Raw genomic sequence first — 25380 nt, forward strand, 5'->3', positions numbered from 1 at the left:
CGTGACCAACGGCGTTTCTCGAGATGATGACGAGAATGGGGGAGCTTAAGAACGTCTCGATGAAGCGATATGAAGCCACGTTGATTCCACGTTTTATCCCGAGAAATCGTCGATCGATCATCTGTCGCTCTTCCCTAAAGATGCGTCTTTGGTGTACACGCGTGCACGTGCAGTGGATATATTACGCATTGATCCACACGTGTATTGTGTGAATCGCCGTTGACGCGTTTCGTTTACACGATCGGAATATCTTAAAGCGTGCTTTGACTGAAGAAGCGTGATATTGTTGTATTTCGTTGATACAAAATGAGATCTTTTTCGATTGATATGGAATCCATTAAAATAGATATCATATCAGCTATTACACATGTCAACTATAACTTATTTCAATTTATATTTAGATTACACTTATTTAATTTATTTTTAGAAGTATAACATAAATCTTAATTATATTTTAATTTATTTACGAAATATTCTAGAACGGCAGGGAGATACATATATGTATCTTGAAAATATTTTAAGTATATTTATCAAATATTCAAGATGTATTAAAGATATAGAATATCAGATCGCATATTTAAAGCGCATTTAGCGTTGGACGCGCGGTGGAAATAACAGCTTAAGGTGTTAACGCACATTTTCGCGGGATTTATCTCGAAATCGGCAGCTTCAGTCTCTCTTGGTAGAGGAAGGTTCGTAGATATTTATTCGCCTCACGCGGCATGGCGGTGGCTCGCGATGTCGCGGAGCTTTCAAAAGCTCAGAAAGCGTGATACGCTCAGGACCACGGTATTATATGCACCTCGTGTTACGTATACTCATTCGCGCGCAAAAGAGGGAAAGAAAGAGACGTATATCCACCGTATACGTATGCATATATGTATACAGGGAGGACAGAGAGCGCGGCTCTTTGCGCAACCCCGAAAGCAATATATCGATGTTTAGCAACCAATAAACGGATCACTCAAAGAGGGCTTTTACCGTAAAGCGTTGGGTGCTTCGTCGACGTTCCCGTTCCTTCCTGCATCGCGCACAACACACACACACACACACACACACACACACACACACACACGCGCGCAGGGACACACATTATATGTATATCCGTGAGGTTGTATCCGTATGCCCGGCAATATACGTATGCGTTTAACGGTGCTAGCCCAAGTACTTTGCGCTTTTATGGCGCAAAGTAAACGCATTTATAGAGCCGTTTCGCCAGCAGCGGCACGTCGCCTCGCGTCGACGTAACTTCGCGGCTGACCATTTAACGTCACTTTTATGATAATGTTATTAATAGCTGGATCCTTTTTCTCTTCCCTTTTGTACATTTCGTCTCTCTTTCTTTCTATCGCGGCACTCCCCGCTTATTCACAGCCCGCGTTTATCGTTCACCTGTATTGCACTGAGAGTTCCGTCCGCAAAGATCTTTGGTGTTAATTGGACATGCCACAGATCGCACCGTAACAGTGGATCACTGTAGAAAAATGCACCTGGCGCGAGAGTTACTTAACCAAATAATACCTCGAGAGAAGCGAATACATTAAAATGATACAGGGGATGGCTAAAAAATTGCGACGTTTTGTTTTAACATGAGCATGACCTGCTTCATTTTTTAAATATGTTTTATAATAGAACTATTATTTTATTCCATAAAAGGCGAGTTAAAAAGATAGGACTTCTGTAAAATATATCGAAAATATTTGCAGCCAAAAAACTTGTTATATAAAGTCCAAAATAATAAATTGCGATTTTTTATTTTAGAAATTGAGTATTGAATATCGCAGGAAAACAAATTCTATTCGACTCTATTTAATCCATCTATAATACTTTTTCCAAAAATTCTGTTTATTCTGAAACGGATTATGTAACATAATTTTTTGAAATGGTAGCATTTGTGATTAATGATATTTTCGCTCGCAATGTGGTTACAAATATCGTTCTATTTTAACGTTTTCAATTTTTGTAGCAAAATAGGCATCAATAAAAAATTCTGCTTTTTCACATTTATTAATAATTACCGATAAATATGGTCAGTTAAAAAAATCGAGGAAAATATTAAAGTGCGCTAGAAGAATAGGTGCTCTTAAAGATACTCTTATATTATCGTTGGCATCGTAATGTCACTTGCAGTGCCTTCATAATTCTTTTCACGAGTGGAGAAACAGTTGCGGCGGCTGGCGGAAAGTGCCTTGAAGTGGAAGCCGCGATTTTGGCCTCGTCTCTCGTCCGCCTTTTATACCTTTACGTCTAACTTCTTATTCTTAGATGATCGCATAAGTTTGTTTTTTTATATTTTCTTCATTTTTTTATTATTATATAGAAAATTGATGACATTGCTGACATTACTAAAAAAGATATTAAAGAAATATAAATATATTAAATATAAAGATATTAAATATTTTTATATATCTTCTTCGATAATTAATGAACTTTGAATGATTATTTTATCATCATCTGATGTATTAAAATTAGCATTTTTTATTTTATTAAAATATTATTAGTATTATGAAACTTTTAAAAAATTGAAAAGGAAATCGACAATGAACAGTATCGATGACAAAAAAGATTTTATTAATTTATTGAAGAAGAGATACTGATTTTTCTTGGATTTACTCTTGATTTTTCTTGAATTTACGCGAAGACGCGACAGTATTTTTACGAAGTTACAAGCATTTCTACGAGAAAAAAGTTAATAAAAACTCGTAGATTCTATTCGCTTCGTGTTGTCGTCAAAATGGGAGTCACACGAGTCGTGTGTGTCTCTTCTCTCCCGTAATACCTCACCGCCATTGTCAGTCGCCTATGCGAACTCCCTCGGAATCCCAGAAAGCGGAGGAAAAGCTGGACCATTGTAGTGCGAATCGGAGATGTTTCCCGGAGAGAGATACTTTCGAGGAAGGAGAACGGATCGGATAGGGAGCGGCAAACGAGGTCGTCGAGGGGGGTTAGTATAGAGGGTGGAATATACGAAATAGCTGGACATCCACCGACAGCGACGGTGAACTCTGGTGACCGGTGGGCAGTGGCCTTGACGTATATACGTGTGCAGGGGTGGAAAAGTCGGAGTCTCGGGTACATCGAGGACGCCTTGCGCGCGCGCGCGCGCGTGTATGTCGTGCCCAGGACACGCCGGATTTCGGGGTGGCGAGGGGTTAGGGGAGACAGAATCCTTGAAAAGCCGAGACCAGAACGCCATTGGCCGTCGACGGAGCCCTGCATCCCCCTGCTAGGCCAATCCTGCCGCGAGCTGATAACGGTGGCGGTTCTTCTCTCCGCCTTCCGTCTCCTCAAGACGCTAGGATTTCGCGCACTATATCAAAGAGGCGTATATATGTATGTACATACATATATATATATATATATATATATATATATATATATATATACACCCATCGGCGAGTATATCGCGTCTGCATTCCGCCGTTGCTTTCCTCCACAAAGATCGACCATCTTCTTTTTCCCGGGGCTGAGAAAATTTCCCTGCTCGCGTCCTGGCTCCTTGCCTACCTACGGTGGATGCTGGGGATCGTTCGCTCGTCCGTTTTCCGACTCGTTCGTTTTTGATATCAGCCACCGACAGCTCGGAATTATTCGCGTCGCGCCCGGTAACTCGAAAATTTGGCTGGACGAGTTTATTCTAGGCGAGAGGAGAGAGAGAAGAAAGAGAGAAAGATAGAGAGATTTAAGAATATATTCACGAGATATTGCAGCTTTTCGATGTCTCTCAGTTGCGATTCTGACTACTGACATAACGAGACCGCGTGCTTGGATTAGCATATTTCTGGGAAAAGTTTACCGAAGTAGGAAAAATCGTAAAATCGATGAATTACAAAGAAAAATTGACGCAAAGTACAAAATTGTTATCCTTCATCCCAATCATATATTAATATATAAATATTTGATTCAGAACTCGTCAAAGAATTTATATACTATTTATAGAACTTTTGCGAATAAAATATTTAATATTAAATAATATTAATATTAAATATTATCTTATATAAAATATCTAAAATATTTAAAAATTATATTCCTATTTTACTTTCTATTTTCTCTATTTCAAAATATTTTTAGTTTTTAAATAAAATTTAGAGGAACAAATCTCAAAGGAGAAAACAAAAGAGTTTTTTAAGAATATAATTTGAAGCCAATTATTTAAAGTATTATTTTTTATTACTGAAGATAATTAAAAACATGAAATAATTTTTTATATGTGTTGATATAATAGTTTTTAATCAAGTATTTTTTTTAAATTACATACATTTTATGAATAACAGACAAAATTTTCTTAATAAGAGCAATATGAAAAAAAGTCTTGCTCGAAGTAAAGATTTCTATCTCGTCCAACGTATATGAGACGACGCAGATGTCGATCTTAATGTGGTCTTAATTTTTTCACCTGTGCGCAAAAATAATAGGGAGGAGCACTATGTGAAGAGAGGGTTATTTTACAAAAGTGTACGGTTATTTTTTCGATAGCATAAACAAAATATAATGACGATATTTTGTCCAATCTTTTCTATCTATTTCTCTATAAATATTTTGCTTATTTTTTCGTATCACGATTTTTCACATAAAAATTATTATTATTTCACTCGGACATAAAAAAGGAACATTATCTATGTTTGAAAATAAATTATATTAACTTGTATGTAGGAAAGATTATCTCAGGATAGCATTAGTAGACTTTAACTACAGATTTAACATTTGGGAGTCGCGCAAAATAGAAAACTAATAAACAAAAGCTCAATTGCATCGCGAATTTACATTTTCGCGTATAGATTCTGTTGATTCTTCGGAACGGACGATGGCGGCTCTTTTCATTCGTGGCTCGTGTGTACATCGTAAGTGGCTTAATAGGACTGCGTTCGTCTGACAAGATAAAGGGTGACGATAAGGGTTCCTCCTCATCGGGGGCTTCTTAAGGAAGAAGGAGGGTGCGTGACCGTACGGAACGCCGCGTGACGCGTGTAATAACCGTAGCCGCGGCCTCTCCACACGCAGCCTGCACACAGGGACTAAGTGTATACTTATTCGCGTATATACTTACATGCAGCCCCAGGTTGCACGGCAGGTGCCGCCGAGGATTCTAAAACGATCATATCGGCGAAAGGGGAACCGACCAGGCCCGTAGCTACCGCGAAATAAATAATGACAAGCAAGAATAAACAGAGCAACGTATTTTATTAATTTTCATACAGAAAGAAAAAAAGAATAAGAAAATACATAAAAGAGTAAAATCCTGAAACACTATAATACTATTCACATACGTACGTATTAATATAATTTTTCATATTAGCTGTATATAATTATAGAGTAATAAAATATATTTATTTTGAGAAATTTTAAAAGCTAAAATATCAGGTTGTGACCTATATCTTTATAAAATATATTAATATTTATACTTATAGTACAAATACATTTTAGTATTTTTTTTACTCGATGCCAATAATATATAAGGATGTAGAAATTTGAGAAGTTTTTGAAATTAACAAAAATAAAATGGAATTTATCCAAGAGTCTAAAAATGTACGCTGCTGTAGAAATGAGGAAGGAAAGGGAGGTTCTTTGATGCCGACCACCGTTGCCAACTGGCGTTAATATTACCTTTTTATATTCTTCTTGATTAATGTTCCGAAGCTGACTTGTTTTTGGCGGCATTTTTTATCAGCGCGCGGAAGTACATAGTCCAATTAATTTGATTGGCGGATTAGCGAGTCCGCTGTGGTTATCGCTTAAGGATCATGGGTTTTTTATTAGAAGATAAGAGCTCTCAGTGAGTTGAAACATTTATTTCTTGTTCAAGCGCGAAGCGCGAGATATTTCGCTAAACTCGATCGTGGAACAGAAGTTGCGCGAAGAATAAATTCGTTTCTCGAAGTTAAGAATATTCTTCTCAAGTTAAGAATATTTGCAGTTCCCTTCTGATTATCGTCTTTCCGGTTTTCCCCCGTTTCATGGCTGCTATCTCTCCTGAAACAGAAATTTAAGCGATCGTGTTTAAATTTAGTTAAATGTGAAGTATATTTTATGAAAATTTCGAAAAACTCTATTTGTAAGATGATTCAATCGCATTTTTATGAAATATATATTTCAATGCTCGTTTATGTTATTTAATATTAAAGAAAAGGAAAGATAGAAAGATATTTCAATATCATATATATTTAATATCAATATAATTTCATTATTTTTTCTAGAAATCGCATCGTAGTTTGCATCTGAAATTTTTATTTTATCTCAGATTTTTATTTTAAATCATATTTTCTTATAGCTACTTTTTTTTTTTTTTTTTTTCTTTTTTTTACTTTTGAGGAAGGCATCGATGATTTCGAGACGGAAACGGAATGCGCGAGTCACGGTAGGACGACGATATAGTAGCAACGAGATAACGTATTGTTGTCGCGTTCGGTTCCGCGTAAATCGGCATGGATATTTTACGGCAGCGCGAGCAGATTACAGGCTCAATTAGCATGAGGACTACATAATTAATAACTTGATTAATGCGCCGAAGCGGAACGTCTGTCCATTCGTGCCCGTTCAGGTCTGGCCTGCCGCGAATCGCCGAGTCGTGGATTTCGCGTTTGCGCCAGCAGTCGATTGCGTCGTAATCGATTACCGCGTCGTATAATATCGTTGGCGATCGCTTATGCTTACCGCTCATCGCATCGGCACGGCTCGCTTACGTTTATGTGTGTTTAGGCTTGCCGCCGCAGGGCAAAACTAATTAACGCGTCATTTCATATTCCGGATGGGAAGTTGGACCGGCTGGCGACCGACTCGCGCATCGGTTAGCCATTAATTCCGGTCAATTGTCAGGCATCCTGTCGAGAATCTGGCAACATTGAATGTCACGTGGCAATCGGTCATGTCTATCCGTCGTTTCGAATTCTCGAAATGATGATTATGAGAGATTGATCGTCGACAAACATACGTTTTTCCAGATTTTAGAAAGTATAATTTTCATATTTTAATTTAATTTTAACAAATAAAAGATGAAAAAAAAGTTAAAATAGATAAAATATGTTTCTAGAAGATTTTATAATATTTTGTAAAAATTTAATAATCTATGTGTGATATAAATAATCTCATCTGAATATTAATTATTTTCTCTTGGAATCTCGTAAGACTCAATGTGATCTCGTTTTTTATAAGACTGTTATAGTCCGAATCGAACATCATCGTCGTGCCTTATGTTCTTTCCCAAACATCGTTTTTTCCCTAATGTACTCGTGGCAGAAGGCGAATTAGAAAAACGAGCTACTTCCGTATACAGGTAGTCGATGGTGTATATCGAACATTTATCAGCGGCAAAGACGGGGAGGCTGATCTCGAAAGACAAGCGCGATTGAGTTACGTTGATTTTATTCCGCATTATTCCACCCGGGCATCGCTCCTTAGCCGAATCAGTTTTATTTTCCGGATTGCCGATATATACGTGCGTCGAACGGCAGCTCGCTGGCTGGCTGGCTGGCTGACTGGTTGGTTGGCTGGTTGGCTGGTTGGTTGGTTGGTTGGTTGGCTGGCTGGTTTGCTGGCACGCCGGGATTAACGTCATTGCGGTTTTTAAGCAGGCAATTTCCTAATTCGGTGCCCGGGGATCCCTGATTTATCGCGCTTTTGCCAGTTATTCCGTACTGCCGGTGATTTACGATACGGAGTTCCGTCCCCGCCCCGCTACTTCTTCGCCGCGGACTCTTCTTCCTCTTCCGCTTCTTCTGCTACTGCGACCGACAACCGACGGCGGCGCGTCCTCTTCTTCTCGTCGTTCGTATACTCGACCGAGTTCAGAGGGTGCATCTCGACAAAGTTGTACCATGTAGAGTTCCATTACAAAATCTTTATTTTTTTCGCGGAAACGATACGTAAGAGCGTGGATTTTTAATTTGAAGTGAATGGAACTGAGGTTGCAAAAAAGTCGATTTAGAGAAGATTTTGTCCCCAAATTGTAATTTCATATAATAATACAATGATTTGTAGGTTTTTTGTATAATATCTTGAATATAAAATTTATCTTTCATAATTTATTATAATTTTTCTTAAATTTATCTATTTTATGATACCTATATATGTAATATATGCATTTCTAAATGGAAAAGAATTTTTAGTATTCTACCGCAACTGTTTAATTTTTAGTCAATTTGTAAATTCTCTCTCTCTCTCTCTCTCTCTCTCTCTCTCTCTCTCTTTCTTAGGACGTACAATAAATATTATTTTTCTGTGATTGATGATTTCTGTGATATGAGATTAGATTGAGACTAAGTTCAAGTTTTTTAATTGGGAATGAGATTAATTATCACAATAATAGAAATTCTTCTCTCTTTTTTCACTCGTTTATTAAGAAGCATTTACATGTAAAAATGTGAATTTTTTTTCCATACGCGGTGCATCGCGTTTACGTGTTTGGACAAACAACATTACCGTTACTTGAGAGCTAATTGGATAAGTAATTGAAGGTAGTTACGAGAAGGCGCCACGTCGTCCGTGCGCGGCCGTGCGAAATTTCTGATAAATCATAGGAAGAGTAACGTTTCGGAAGAATGCAATCTATCTCGCGGTTAGACGATGCAACGTGTAACAACATAGCGATAAGATGCGATCCACCGATTGTGGTTGCACAACAATCAGTTATAGCGTGGCATACGCCGCTCTCCTCAATGCTACTTCGCTCCCTTCCCGCGCATCCATTTTTAATTCGAGGTTCAGAAGGTTGCCAAGAGATACTCGACACGCGTATAGCCTCTTCGGGGTTTTTGCCCCCTTCGTCGTCGGCAAATACGACGTTCAACGAGTTCAACGTACGACGTGCGTTTACCGAACGCGCGGACTTTCCAGTGCGTGTCTATACGCGCGCGTCCACACGTGGAATCTTAAAGCGAATCGTATGGGAAGTCTTCTGCTTCCGAGGGGAATTATAAACGGCGGATCTTGTAAGAGAATGCGCGCCCGCTCGATAATTAGTCGTAATCAGCGTTTAATCGCCGTCCGCCGCGGCGAAGCGCGGCGCAATCAATGCTTTCTCATCAAAACCGCCGTATGTAGTCCTTACATCGCATGGCCGATATGTAACACGCGAGACACAGAAACGCCCATTTTTGCAGACTGTTTTTGTAGAGAAGAAATTATACTGCAATGTTGGAGTCGTTGATCTCTAATATTTCAAATAATAATTAATCATATATTTTATTGTCAGTAGTATTTTGAAGAGAGATAAAAAAATCGCGCTTCAGTTTAAAGTGGGGTAAAATAACACACGTTGCGTGCGAGTCAGTGGGATTTGAAGTCACCGCGCGCGATTTTTGTGACTTTACGACTGTCTTTTTCGAGTAAACATCGAATCCAATGTATAGGCTGTAAACTATGTGTTTCACACGCCTCAGATATTTCACGTCGCTCTCTCGTCGTCGACGAAAGTATATTTTTTCGCGATTCGGTAAAATGACGGGGCTCGATCCGTTCATCGTTCCTTTGTTATCGTTGAGAGAAAGAACGTCGAAACTGTTGTTTCTCTGCGCGCAAAAACAGGGAGAGATGCGAGAGATGGAGGCGATTCACGGTGGATTGATCATCGCGCGAAAACAAGAGCGGCTTGTTTTCGCGGCAGGCAAACTTGATCGGTTTGCGTGCCGCGGAATACCGTGTGCGAGTTAAAAAAAAAAAAAGAAAACACATCTGAAAAAAAATAGTCCATCCGGCGACTTTATATGCAATGAAAAATGTAACAAACGATAACGAACGATTGAAAAGGAGATTACTGAGCTGTGTTCAAAATGTGTAAGCTTAACAATTTCGTTTATTTAATTCATACTTCTAGTCATATTTTTATTTTTATTTACGAATTTTATAGTATTTATATATATGTATATGTTTAATTTAAAAAAGTTTATTTAAAAAATATTATTAATCTAAGAGGATGCAATGTAATAATTATAATAACAGTTTATATAAAATGTCATAATAGAGTCACTAGAATAGAGTAATTTCTCGAATATTTCCTAACGAAATAGATAGTTGCATGTATTTACACAAATCAGACAAGCTCGCGCTCATTAGGATACTCTCGAGAGGCCACCCTCTTTCTGCAGGTTCTCCCACGTTGACGTTACTAAATGTATTTGTGCGTTACAGAAGAGGGTGGGCGAGGGTGGAGCAAAACGCAAGAGCCGGTAGAAGGGCTCGGTGGAAGAGGTTAGAGGGAGAGAGAGAGAGAGAGCCCTCGATCGTTTCGAGGTTAACGAGGAGGGCCGTGATTCAGAGGGATGGGACGATCAGAAGGTGGATGTAGCTAACGGGATGCTGTAGTCGTGGATAATGGCGGGGACGACCAAGTCAACGATAATGGCAGCCCTAGGGACATCGTCCGGATCGGTCTCTGCGAGGAAACACTCGTTAGCCATCTCCTAACTGTCCCGAATTATCGCGGTCGCGCTTATGAATTCCGTCAGGAAGTCCAGCCATCGTCCCATATCATCTTTGCCGACCGTTCCGGTTCTTTCGCGATTAATTATATATAGCCCCGCGTTAATTGACTGCTCGTTGGATGGCTTTATTTATGAGTTCTGCGGTCGGTCATGCGTGGAGAGAATTAGAGACTTGTTAGAGTGAGAAATTAAATGTATCGGATCGTCTGCAGATGTACATATGCAGATAAACATTCAGGAAAGATAAAAATAATTATAAAAATTCAAATAGTAATTAGAAAATATATTTTTTTTTCTTAAGAGAAAGATTAATAATATATTTGCTCTATTTTTTAAATTGCTTTAACATATATTAATTGTTAGTGTATAATCAATGTTAAGTATATTTGACGTATCACATATATTTGACGATCATAAATGCCGCAAAGTTACAATAATTAATATTGCGTTTCTGAAAGATTAATTCACACAATTACATCGGGATATCTGTTAAAGAATCTCTTCACTTAACTCAAGTATAATATATTCCCATCACGCGCGACTTTCAATTAATTGCACTCGTAAGTGATGTTTCCGCTCGTGGCACGCATAGCAGGACAATGAACAATTTTTGAGAAAACGTCATCAATGCGTAAATATTGCGATGACCGAGGATTGAATATATTATGACGAGATATAACTATCTCTTCGTTTCCCCTTTCTCTGCTCGTTGCCACATCGCGCGAACTGTATTTTTATCTATATATCTATCTACCGATGGACGTTATCGCCGTCGCCATTAGTTACTCCACGCATTGTAACAATTTTATAGAGAACCCTCGCGGGTGTGTAAACCACCTCGGCGGCGGCCTTGCGTGTTGGAAGACGATAGTCGTCACAGTGACTGTTATATCAAACGGGGTCGAGATTGCGATAACGACTGGAACATACGTCGGATACACGGTTTACATACGTACATACAGTACATACATAGCGCCGTACTTAGCGTGAACGTACCTTTCCATTACGCAGACTCGGAGACACATTATCGTTTCTTTATGTACTCGTTTTCTTTTTTTTTTTTTTTTTTTTTTTTTTTCTCTCTCTCTCTCTCTTTTAAAGTCATTGGTCATTTTCTTACCACTGCAATGCCGTGAAAATCTTGGTCAATATTACGCAAATTTCGAAAATTTTGTTATTTACCTTCGCTTTGCAGAACCTTTTTAATATACCTACTATTTTTAAATTATATCGTTGATCATTAATATCGGAGTAATTAATTTTAACAATATAAAAATTATCTATTAAACGAAATTATAATTTCTGCATCAAGTAAAATTTCACACATACATATTAAGTATATATCTGCAAATGAATCCTTGCAATAAGGGAAAATCAAAGTTTTTTTGTTTTATAATTTGTTTAAAGATATTTTATTTTATTTTTATAATATAGAATCAAATTAAAACGCGTGAAAAGGGAGAAATTTTCTAAAATATAAATTCTATTTGTAAAAGAAATATTTCCTGTCAGAGAGAAAATACGTATAATTCCTCATAATATCAAAAGCGGAAGTTACCTATTTTTCAAAGGGCATGGATATCGACTTGATTTGCTTAAGAGGCGCGATACGGCTGTCAGCGTACGTGTTGCAGGCTTTCCATCATCAGTAATATGCGACTTTGATCGTCCATACATACCGTGTGTGCATAAGATCTGCTTAAACGGCCCTAAACTTTCCACACACGCGTGATTCTACGACGTCGACACGAAAGCATCGAGGAAGTCCTGATTTCGTGTACACCTGTGCGTGGTTCGAGCTAATCTCAGTCCAACGCTAGCCACTTGGCGTTTCCTACTTCGTGCATACTCGTGTAGATTGGCCTTTTATTCCCTTCCTAGAGATGGACTCGATCCGAATCGTTTAGTTCCTGGATTCGATCAGTTATAATATAATTCAAATATTATAAATTGAATATTTAATTTAGCAATCAAATAAAAATTTTTTTAAATTTTATTACATTTTAACGTATTTTTTAAAATGTGAGCTGCAAGAAAAAGTACAAAATAATAAAAATGTTACATATGATGATACTGTAATTAGCTACAATTAACTATATACATACTTTTTACTTATTATTTAATTACATGAGGAAAAATTGAAGAAAATTTATTAGTGTTATCTTATGATATATGCATTGTGCTAGATTATATTGTCGTAAGTTTCGTCAGTAAGTATAGATATTCGATTCTAATTTCTCGAATTTGAAAATTGCACGCGAAATGGTTCACGCCATTCCTAGTCTTAGCAATGTTCACCCCTTATCATCTTCCCCTCCTTCTCTCAAGACCACCGTTCTAAATGATTAATTACCGATCTCCATCGCGCGGAGGGATCCCACGTATATACGTACGAAGGAGGGTTGTCGGGCGGCCTTAAAGTAAGCTCATTTCTAAAACGGATATTCCGTGTTCCGCGTGCCACGGAACGGTATTCGTCGGTGCCCCCGACGTCGCGCTGCCACTTCGCCGCTCACTTCTATCGCGCACAGGGGTTGCGTAGGTAAGTGCAGCTATGAGGGATGACGGGGTAAGGCCGTCGTAAAGGGTCGCTTGCAGGCCGGAGTTGTTACAGCTCGCGTGGCTCTACGGTTGGCGCAGCGCCGTTTCGCAGCAGAGAGATCGCGAGATACCGTCGTTGGTCGGCGTAAATGAAATGTGGTACGTGCCAGAAAAAAAGTTTGTACTTTGCTCCCCCCTCCGCTGATTGATGGGGCGCAAAGTTTCCGTGCGCGCCGGGGAAACGGGAGAGACGCATCGTTCCCCTGCAAAGAGCGAGGAAATTCACGAAAGTAGGGAATCTTAATAACAATCTTTTATAATTTATTATATATTAAATAGATGATAGAAAATATACAGATGTGTGTAAAAAAAAAATAGTATTTCCACCTCTATTAATAGAGTTTGATAGATTTTCAAGGAAAAAACCGACAATGTATAATAAGCAAAAATTTGAGAATATTAAATATGATGTTGCAAATGTGTTTAAAATTTTTTTTTTTATATTATATCAAACAAAATAATATTTGAAAAAAAGCCACAAAGATTTTTGTTAAATCGGAGAACTGGCTACACTTGTTACATAAAAATATTCATCCGGACATTGATAATCACGGCGAATAAGAACGAGGATTTTTCTAAAGGCGGCGTCGATAAAAATATGTTAATCGGCAACGATAAAACGCAGCGGCATCCCTTTCGAGTAATGACGCGATACAATATGCGCCATCACGACTACGTGAAATAATCCCGATAAAACGAGCCGTGAAATCTCCTAACCGAGACAAATCCGGGCAGATTACGGAAATCGCGAATAACTTCATCGGAGGTGGTCCATCCGATAATCAGATCCATTCGCGGCAGCGGCGACGTGAGAGGAGACTGTGAGAAAAAGAAAGGGGAGAGAAAGAGAGAAAGAGAGAGAGAGAGAGATCGCATCCGGGCTTTCGGAATCCTCTCGAGAGAAGGTGACGATTCTCTCTTTCCTCGGTACCTCGCCGTTCGTTCTCTCTCTTCTGACGTTCGTCCGGCTGCGTCTCTGTGTGCACGTTTTCGTGCGATACGCCGTGTTATCGTTTGCATTGCAAATGTGCAACCCACTCCGCCCACAGTCAGACACACCGGAGAACGACGCCGGAGCGTGCAACGTTTTACGGTGAAATCGGCCGCGTGTGCGAGTTCGATGCTATATCGAGGCCCGCGTCTCGGATGAATCACAGCACGAGACAACCCTAACGACGCGACCCGCGGAGAATGGATGGATTTACGCCGAGCGTTGCTTTTTCGAAACGTCTTAGCTTGCTTCGATATTAATGAGATGCGTTGTACGTAAGATTAATTCTTTGAACAACGAGATCGCGAGAACTTTGAACAAATTTTACTCATAACATCTTTTTACGCAGCGTTAGTTTTTTTTTTTTTTTTTTTTTTTTTTTTTAGAATACAAGTTCTTTAGAGTGAGAGTTTGTAAATTCAAAACATTGTTTTTATGTATATTTTTTCCTATTATATTTTTTTTTTTTTTTTTTTTTTGTTTTACACATTTAAAATTAAGATAAGACATTTAGGATATTGAATTTTTAAATAAATTTTTTTATAAATAGTGCTTAAAAATACAGCAATGTAGCAATGTATATTGCAGTAACTAAAAAATGTAAACCGAGAATGTGTTGTAATTAAATACGTGATAAAAATTTTATCATCTTGCTTTTATCGTAGCTCTTTGGCTGGAGGGATTATGGCCTAGGATTTTTCTGTAGCATAGAAAAGACCGAGTCACCCTGTCGTGCGCTGGTCACGCTAGTCGATCGCAATGGAGAGAGTACAATGGGTGAGGCCCGTAAAGAATCGTTGCAATCTATCATATTATACATCACACTTTTCTATATGTCGCATGCAGTCTTCTCATAAAAGCGTCCGGCAAACTATCTAGGGTATACGTTTCTATCTACCTACATTCAAGGGATAGGAAGTAAAAACTATCTAAAACATTTTATTTTCGTCGTTTTACTTTGTACCGTAGAAAAAAAAAATTTATGCTTTGTTCTATATGCGATGCTTTTATATTAACTTTTTATATATTAACAAACACAAAAGTTAAATATTATATTTGTTAGATTATTAATTTAAGACAATTTTTTCATCAGGCTGAAAGACGATCGAGTCATAAATCATGCAGGCATTGTCAATGATTGATGAAAGGAAAGACAGAAGGGCGCATTAGAGACCTCAAGGACGAGCGACGATCGGTCTATCCTTCGTTAGAAATTCCGCGCAATCATATTCGAGCAAATAATTCGTTAGGGCCTCGTCGAGACTCGTTAGGATAATTAAAATAAATTCAAATGACTTTCTTGTCTTCTGTCTTTGGCGTCGCCGCCTCGTCTTTCTCCCTTGTATCTATGAGACGGTCCGAGCTCCTTAAATCCGTTGATTAGCGCAAAAATCTACTTACAAATTAAGCGTGGAGGCTTTCCGAACTCTCCCCGAAGAAGGAAGTCGCTGATAGTCGTCCTTTTTCCATCACGAAGAAGAGCAACTACCAGCCGGTAGGTAGAGAGAAGAAGACGAAGTGGAAAGAGAAACGAAAGAGGGTGAGAGAGGGTGAGCGCTTTTAATATCTTAAGTAAACCCAGCTCAGGATAAAGGAGGAAAAAATAAGTTGCGCCAGACGAGAGTCGTGAACGGTAGAGACTTCGAGGGGGTTACGCGAAAACACGGTCGACGAATTAAAATACTAGCGAACAGGGAGAAGAGATTGCGGGAACGCGGAGACTATCTAGAGTTCGAATATTGCAAGCGGAAATGAAAAATTATTTTTCGCAATAAGAAAAATTATTATCTCTTTTTTGGTATTTAAGTAATATTTAACAAAAAGATTAGACATTTATAAATGCTACTCTTATTTTTAAAGATCTAAGAAGAAATTAATTGAAACTAAATTCAAACTAAAGTTATACCTACGCTCGTAAAAATATATCATTTGCAGAAAAGGAAGATTATCTGCATGCGATACATCGACAACACAAGGCGAATTTACGACAGAGACAACGGCTTTCGTTTCTGTCCTTTGTCGTGTACTTTCGACGACATCCGTTAAAGGTTTCTCGCGCCGCGTCTGCGAGAAAAAAAAAAAAAACGTTTGGGAAGCATGAAGAAGCGGTCGGTTCTCGTTCGTTTGAAAGACCAGAGAGGAAAGAAAGAGCGTTGGTTTCCTTAATGAGAAGTACAGAGTAAAGCTTTCTTTGCGTCTCCTTTTGCCAAACCGCCTCTCGCCTCATCTTACTCCCCTTTCGTCGTCGGTATGCCACCCTCTCTGGGTCGCATCCACGGAGTGGAGTTGAATCGGATTCGCGGCTTCGAGAGGCCGGGACCGTGTAGACTTTTTTTCCGGGCGACGAGCAGCCGCGCTGAAATGCTTCTTGTGTAAGTAAAAATCTAAAGTGACTACCGAGATCTAAGTTTTAATTAGTTTATCTTGGCCGCGTGGCCATTGAATATTTATGAACCATCGCGGTCGTTCGCTGGCGCGGAGAAAGAGAGGGAAGGAGATAAAGTGAATGGTGAGGGTGAGTGAACGAAGGAGCTGGTAAAGGGATCCTTTGGCCACGTTACTAGAGGGGGTTCAGAGAGACCAGAGGATGTCGCCGGCGAGGGGACGAAGAATGAGATTTCGGCGAGCGTGGAAAGGAACCGGCTGCGGTTGCTGTCATCCCGCGCGAAATTACGATTTTCGCTCTCGACTTCGTCAAAGATGCGCCATTCCGGCAGACGTAATTGCGTTCAGAGCATCAAAGTCCGTACGATTCACGTGACGTAGGGATTGATTATTCTAATAATTAAAGAGTTTGATACGAGTAAGTGTAAATTTTTTGAAGGTCTGATTAATATCTAATTTAAAAAATATATTTTCCGAATAAAATTTATAGAAACAAATATTCGTGTTAATCTGTATTTCTTTTAATATGTTTTCTTAATTAATCATGGTTGAGTAAAAGTAAAAGAAACGTGAAATGTAAAATCTAACCATTTTAATAAGCATGTATATTACGTCTGCTAAAATGAATAGAAAAATATTGCTTGAAAAGAATAATTCAAAGATAAATTTGATTATGGATTAATTTATCTCTCTATTCTATCATCACGTATAATTCGCGGATTAAAGGCGAGAATCGAGTACGATGAAGCGGATCGAAAATGACGGGGAAAGTTATAGGAAATAAAAAGAGGCAAACAAGGGCGGGACGGCCGATGGTCAGGGCGGAACTCTACCTCCGCGAAATTTCAGGGAGGTTTTCGGAGGAGAAAGAATCTATAAGCCCGTAAATTTACGAGCAGACGGACCAAAGGGAGAGAGAGAAAATCTCCTCGAGAGAAAGAAGGCGGGCGCGGGATCGGTTGCACGAATTTATGGCGGTCTCCGTAAAAAACAGAAGCAGAACGCCGTGGAATTTTTATTTCCAGCCGTTGCCAATTTCACGAGACCGTCAGATTAGCATCCTACTGATCTTAAAACTGTTCAAGAAATAGATGATCGATTAATGATTAATATATTTATCGAGAGTTATCGAGAGAGATAAAATAATGAGCTATTGAAAAGTAATAAGTATGTGCTTTATAAAATAATTTTGGAGATATTTCTATATAAGCTGCGATATAGTGCGATATAATAAATTGCAATCGAAAATAGGCATAATCTAAAAAAAATTTCTCTTTAACAATTGTACAGTCGATACGTAAAGTACACGATTCAAAATAATCATATTTTATTATTTGTATACAATTTTCAATAACGGAGAAAAAAATTTTTTGGAATGTCAATATTTTTTAATTGAACGTCTGATAAAAAAATTATATACCGCGCGCAGATTGTTTGCGATGTCTAAAGGGCGTTAATATCGGCGGTTATGATGGGGAATTATGTGCAAGAAAAATCCGTTCGATTAAATCCTCTGTCGAGCCCCATTTGCGGGTGTCATCGTACTTTCGCGAATATTCGCGACACGTTTATTCACACAGCAGCGCACACATGCTTAACGCGACTAGAGAGACGCGCGTTACAGATTGTCGATTCATATTTACATTTTAATAACTCGTCTCTTCTACTTTCTCGTCATCCCTACGTGTTACGCGTACGTTGAGTGAAGTCGTTCGCTTTCTTGCTTTTCTTTCATTCGACGCTCGTGATTATTTCATTTCCCTGATAAAATTATGTGTCGAACGTAATAATATCTCTGATCTTATCATCACTATTAATACTAATATTTTATACTATTAATATATATATATATATATATATATATATATATATATATATATATATATTTAAAAAAAAGAATCTTTTTGAAAAAAAATGTATTCTGGTTTGTGTAAACCTTATCTTTATCTACTTTATGATGATTATATGAAAATGAAATAGTATCTTACGTCCCGTGATGACTTATTATTATTCTTCGCGATACAAGGGGTGGATGGATGTTAGAGAAATCGCGTTAGTTTTTTTAGTTTTGTGACTTTTGTCAGTCGATCTCGCGCGTCTTTCATCTCTCTCTCTCTCTCTCTCTCTCTCTCTTTTCCTTTCTCTGTCTCGCGGCGCTATTCTTTATGACTATCTGCTTCACCTCCGCGAGAGCTGTCTCGAAATGGTAAAACGCGCAACGGGCCTATGAACGGCGACGGCGGGGAAAGCATTTAAATTTAAAAGGATCTAAGTTCGGAGTTTTAAGCGGACCAAAGAAAAAGTTCGCCGTCTACTCGTGCCCTACGTCTCCCGCGTCTGTCGGATATTTGCATGAGAAAAGTGCTCTACGATTCTTTCGATTACACACTCGCGACGCGCCGTATGCCCGTCGAGTTAGTTCGCATTCTAGAAAACTCTTTGAGAGGGTCTTCGGTAACGATGAACTTTTCAGATAGATGTGACACCGTACACGTGTTCCATTCACACCAGAATGGCCGCACAGTTCACTTCGACGAAGTGCCTTTTACACGCGACGTATTCGATCCCTTTTCGCTTTTCTTTTCAAATTTTCTCTCCCTTCGATTGTGGCTGGTTTTAACATTTTTCCGATGTGACAGTTAAGTCTTCCTGAAATAACTCACTGCGCGACGAATCGATTAAAATTCACAACACGTGCGCGAGGACTTTAGCTCCGGACAGCTAATTAATAATTAGACGACTTGAAGCATACTTTTTATCAACCTTAGATATAATCGTGGATTATTAATTACGTGCTAATAATTTTCTTAATTTTAATTAGAAATTATGTCTATAAAAGATGTAGAAAGAAAAAATAATATATTAATTTTAATTAGATTTTTATTTACTTCATTATTAGTTAAATTCTCTATCTTTCTTAGAAATTTATGTACAAGTAAAACCAATTTTTTAACGTTATGCGCGCAGTTTATAGTGAAGATTGATAGTTTATATAATGAATGTGTTTGTTATATATTTATTACTTATTATTAGAAAAATATATTTTCTCTGTAATATCTCACTTCTGCTCTCTTCTCAAACACGACGATCGGCTATTCCCAATGGAGGTTGATATTGGCGGTTGATTATCAATTTTCTACCAATTTGGTTCCACTTGTAACGGCGCCGGCTTTTGTCCCGCTAATCACCCCTTGGCTCCCGCTTTCACCCCCCGCTGGGTATATCCGATCCGCTTTGCATATTACGACACGATATATCTCCACCATTGTACCCGAGTTGACGAGTCTCACCCAAACGTCACGTTCCTTCTCTCCCTCTTCAACGATCAATTTTTTTAATTTTACGATAATGCTTCTAGAAATAATTTTGTAATGATGACGACATTGTATTGAAATAAAAGTATTTCCCAAATCAGAAAATGAAGTAAAATGATAGACCGAGTCGACACAAGAATATTTGAGAATTCTCGGAAAAAAGTCAATAGTATTGGATTTGAATATCTACATGATTATCGTTATCTTATTATTTACCTTCTTTGATATTAGACAATCTGAAACTTTTTCATTTCGCAGACTTGACTGGATCATTTAACTGCAATGGCGCACCTGTTTGTAGAATAAAATAACAAAATTTAGAACGCAAAAATATTTTAAATATTTTTTATCGGTAGATTCATAAATATAGATGCCGTATCAATACGTAACATAGTTTACTATGGGTTTAGATACATTACGCGATGCTTTCTTTCGAGTCGAAGAACGTTGCTACAGTTTTTCGCGAATTAAACGGATGGCAGAGCGCGCGCTCGACAAAACAACAGAGGGATCAAACGTGAACGCTTATGGGATCAGCGATCTGAAAACGTTGTGTTGTTTCAGGTGAGCCAGCTCTCACGCGCCACACCCTGTTTTCCGCATTGAAACCATCCCCCGTACCTGCATACACCCCCGTGTCCAGTCAGCCGCGTTCCCTCACTACGACCGATTGGAAATTTGAAATCGTTCTCTCTAGCGCAAAACAATTTTTCTAGAAAAAAAAGTATCGAATAAAATGCGCCGGCTGGATGTAGCCTCGATGTGGTTTGGTTCGAGAACAACCGCCATCGGTGAATATTTTTACTCGAAATACTGCCGGAAGACTTTCGTTGAAGATATTATATTATTCTGACGCTCGCTTTGTGGAAGGGTAACTTTATGGTCTCCCAGTTAGTAAAAGAGGAGCTTTTAGGATCATTTAATGACTGAAAAAGTAATTCTTAAACTTTATTTTAGTATCCAGTGAGATATATTGTATTTGCTGCTTATTATTTTCTAACGCGATTTTAAAAGCATGTTTTAACATGCTGTAAAGTTAGCTGTTATGATACAGCGAAATATTTTAACTTTCAACACTTGCAGTTCGCATAATTCATAACTTCTGCTATTATATTACGGGAGTGCTCTAATTATGGGCCAGCCACGTAAACGAAAATATGAACCATTTTAGATATGAAAACAATTTGAATTTAAAATTGCGCGGAGATTTAGCCGGCGGGATAAGGACTCTTTGTTTCCGCGTGCTTAATAAAAATGTCGGCGAGATGATGATACGGTAGAGTATATCTAGCATCGCCACTCCTGCTCTAAATTCCGCGGGATTGTCGGCAATAAACGGTGTATCACTGTTTTTTCCGCCACATTAAACGGTACTATCGGCGGCGTTTCGCGGACTTAAACAGCACAAATCCGTTCCACATTTCCGTAACGGCATATCATCGATATCATTGATGATGAAAAAGAGATATTAAAAATTAATCAGTCGCCAAAAATGTTGTATTTTACGTCCAGCAGCGCAAAACATGAATTTGTATGCTTCTTTTGACTCGCAAATTTATCTACATCGATAATGTCGATAATTCATCATGCACGTTGTAATTCGACACGATAAATTCCGGTCGCTGCTTTACGCACGCGATAATTTATATTCCGGAATTTTATTAAATCGCGGGAGAGAGAGAGAGAGAGAGAGAGAGAGAGAGACGCGCGGGAAAGGAGAGAAAAACAGAGCGGCCCGCCCGCTTATTAAACATCGGAACGTTAAATGGACGCCGTGGCACGTATCAAATCCGCGCCGTGCGCTCGAAGGAGGAGAAGAGAGTGACGATATTTAACAATACCGTGATGCCACGGAAGCAGGACATGATCGTTTTGTGACACCGATGACCAATCGGCGCGAGAGGGAGGCGAACGCGCCGGTAATGGGAAAGCCATGCACACGCCGGCCCGATTCGCGCCACCCGCATAAAATTAACCGGCTCGCTCGCTCGCTCGCTCGTTCGTTCGTTCGTTCGTTTTAATTAACGAAACACACAGAGAGGGCATCGCTACGGCACGTCGATCTTCTCGACGCCGTTGCAAATGCGACCGCTCGCCCGTGCTCGGCCCCGGGAATTTGTAATGTCAATCATTTTTGTGCGTGTACGTGTGTGGTGTGTCTATATATATATATATTGCGATCGGCGCACTTCATGGGCGATACGCGACATAAATTGACAGCGATTACCAAAACGTTCACGTTTATAATACCTACGATATTTTTCATATGCATTAAATGTAAGTAATATGTAACCATTACTCAGACTTTTTATAATTAACAGATGCTTTTTCATGTTAGGTAAAAGATTATTTTATAACCGATTTATAAGATTAGAAAAACTGTCAATGAACTTTAATAGTGAATATATATTTTCTTAATTTCCGCCTTTTTTCACGATTAAATCTCAATTTTTCTAATGTCACCAAAATGGTTGACAATGCCCACAATCATTGTACTATTATGAATTAACACCTTTCGCTTAATTAGGATCGCAAAGGATTATGTAAGGTCGAGATATGGCACCATGATGTCTCTATCCTTGATGAAGCGGCCAGCGGTCCGTTACGTGTGCAAACGATGCAACACGTGTGCACGTAAATGCACGCGTTCGCGTGTTAGGGCACACAGGCGCCCCACGAGGTATACAACAAGCCCACAGGTCACATGAGGTCAGCCAGTCACGGAGTTAATTAGACGCTTCGCTTCGGCGGTCGCTCACGTGGCACGAGACTCAGATATCAATCGTTCTTCTTATGCTCCTGGATGTGGACCAAAGAGCCTTCGGTTTTTTTTTACAAAAAAGAGAAAAAAAAAAGACAGGCTCGCTCTTCTCTTTTTCACGTTTCTCGCGCGTGATCTCGTTATCAAACGAAATATTTGACTAAGAAAAAGCCGCTTAATTTTTCGTAATATATATAATGCTTAATATTTTACATATATATAACTAATAATCTTTTCTAAAATAATTTTTTTATAACTAAAAATTAATACACATGTGTGTATAATTGATTCAATAGAAAGGGCTTATAGAGTGAAATTGTAATATCAATTTTCTATAAATGCTTACAGCAAAATGAATAAGCCAATACGTCTAGCACTTTATTTTTCAGATTGTATTATTTTTTAAATTTTTTGTCACTGTATAATTTTTTATTGCGCATAGAGAAATCAATACTTCGTGCACTAAAAAAGGCTGAATGCATTTTCTAGTAACTAACTTTGCTCAGTTTTATTTTGCCTTTATTATTCTAACTAATTCTGTGTTTGCCATACAGCTGGGAGTAGAAAATCGTCTCTCTTTTTTCTCTCTGTTTATCAACAATTCAAAGATGTTTTATCTCGGGTTCTTTTAACACGAACTGACTATTTGTAATTAGATAGCATACATTTTTATGATCACATCATGATTTTCTCAGCTTTGTTTAATCCGAGGATTCTTAAATGAAATCTTGGCGCTTCGTCGTTCATTTTGCCCTTAAATTTAATGCAATTGTTTATTGATGTTCCAGGAAGAAAAGACGATCTTATTTTCTAAAATTATTATTATTATATAAATTGAAGTTTATATATTTATTCTCTAACTAGCTTTGAAATTTTATTAATAGATTAATATATAATTAACTTTTTACCTATAAATAACTTGACTTTTTTTCTAATAACTTGAATAATTTTTTTAAAATAATTTTACAATATATGATATGAATATATCTTCAGATTATACATATAAAATATATAATGAGATGTATATATATATATATATATATATATATATATATATATATATATATATATATATATATATATAATGTTAATAGAAATAAAAAAGATCTCAGACTGTAAGGACTAAAAGATTTTAGCTACGCTATTTCTTGCCATCTGTCACTGAGAGAATTTTTCTCGGGATAAATACAAGCGCGGAGTGGGATAACAAAAAGATTTCGCGGTGCTTGTCGTCGCGGGGAGGACACTTCATTAAAGCGGGCGATAACGAGACGACGGTAGGAGTCGAAGAACGCCGAAGCTCCTTCGTCGCGCGGATTTGTTTCGGTATTAAGGGTTTCGTTTATTCGCTGCCGTTCTGAACGTGCGAAAGTTACTACTGCTCGCGATTCGTGGCGCAAAGAGATAGCGATAGAGAGATTGGTCGGCGATCGTTTGCACGACGACGAGTTAAAGAGAGAGAGAGGTAGAGACCGAATCCTGACGGAGGGGTTGCGGATTCGCCACCCCTGCCGGGTCGTTGGAAATGGAAGCAATAGAGATCAACTAGTATGCAAATCGCATGTAAATATCGCTCACTCTCCCGGTAACGAAGCAAGCGAAGCATCTCGCTCTATATCCCGCGCTCTCGATACGTCTTTTTCTCTCGGTTCCGTTGCACTTGTCCGTTTCAACGCCCGACACTCTCTGTTTCTCTTTCTCTCTCCTTTTCGCCTCCGATCAGCACCGAAGAGAAGAAATCAAAGCCGGGACAAAGTAAGCACGAACGAAATCGTGACGGAATTCTTCCTCATTCCTCGTGCATTCGTTTTCAACCCCTCGTCGAAGTCGAGTGCTACCGAGTCCTCTACTGATATTCAGTTTTTCAACTCACCCCGATACCAGCGAATTTACGAGATATCGTATATCGCTGAATTCGATATGTCGGCAAGGAAAAAAAAGATAAAAGATATAAGTTTTTGTGTTAAAAGTATGTTTTCGACATTTGAATTGGTGTTTTTCGAATTTTTCGTGTATATTGTCATTTCGAATGTCATTTTCGATAATAATCGAAGATATTGCGATAATAATAAAAAATTCATTGATTTTGCAAATTGATTTTTATAATTAATTTTTCTTAAAATAGTATATTTTAAGAAAGTAGATTTGAGGAAACTTTAACGTAGAGTTTCTTTACAGAATTTCTTGCATTTTAATGTAACTTTCTACAGGATAATTGAATGATATTTCTAACCGGCAGTCTTTGCCGTCGTTAATCGTAAATATGGGATAGAGCTCTTTTCGACCAACTGTGACATGCCTCCGATCGCAATACCGAGTAATCATACCGTTTATAATGTTGATAATAAAATCTCTGTTCCGCTAGAATTTTACGAAATCAGATGAACAATTTGAATTAATTTACAGACTGTTCTCGAATTGAAAATATGTTTTAATTTTCGTTTAATTTTTGATTTCAACTATACACATACATTTTTATCTGGATTGAAGTTTTATCGTAGAAAAAATATTTCGGATAATATTTAATTTAAACATAACTTAATACATGTACTCTCCGTACATGTTTTCTTTCCTAAGAATACTTTAGATTTGGAACTTGCAAGAGTATTTCTACATTTCAGCACTTAAACGATGAATCGCCTAGCATTTTACAAACACAGGGGTGTTAGACGTATTCTCCGATCGTATTAAAGGGCTGTAAGCTTCCGAGAAGGGTTACGTGCCGATTACGTGCGCAATTTGCATATTGAACGCGTCGCGAGGCAGAACGGCGTGCTAATTTCCTCGGCTGGTCTGAGAAAAAAAATCGAGGATACTCGGTAAGCTTCTCTAGCACGGGTCTTAACGCGCGCCAGTGTTAGTCGCGGAATTATATGATGACTTCTGTCTTATTTGGGGCGGCATCGCACACTC

General features: G+C 38.3%; 1 protein-coding gene and 1 long non-coding RNA gene across 16 annotated transcripts in view; one reads left to right on the forward strand and one right to left on the reverse strand.

Annotated features, from left to right (window-relative positions):
* The window catches only part of LOC140675369 (uncharacterized), a 104758-nt gene that overhangs the window by 2354 nt on the left and 77024 nt on the right, over positions 1 to 25380 (forward strand). The gene's annotated exons all lie outside the window — the stretch shown is intronic.
* Positions 5774 to 25380, reverse strand: part of LOC140675363 (uncharacterized) — a 202060-nt gene continuing 182453 nt past the window's right edge. For 12 of the 14 annotated variants that reach the window (XR_012048369.1, XR_012048373.1, XR_012048370.1 and 9 more), the window contains one exon: positions 5774 to 5970. Coding sequence is in view for 3 of the 14 variants with exons in the window: in XM_072909739.1 (XP_072765840.1) it covers positions 5799 to 5970 (172 nt within the window). In the remaining 11 variants the exon portion in view is untranslated. Of the gene's footprint in view, positions 5971 to 19452; positions 19709 to 19922; positions 19998 to 25380 lie in introns of those variants that run through there. The other 2 variants (XR_012048371.1, XM_072909742.1) reach the window with 2 other exon arrangements.

The sequence above is a fragment of the Anoplolepis gracilipes genome, chromosome 17 (genome assembly GCF_047496725.1).
Source record: "Anoplolepis gracilipes chromosome 17, ASM4749672v1, whole genome shotgun sequence".
Lineage (NCBI taxonomy): Eukaryota > Metazoa > Arthropoda > Insecta > Hymenoptera > Formicidae > Anoplolepis > Anoplolepis gracilipes.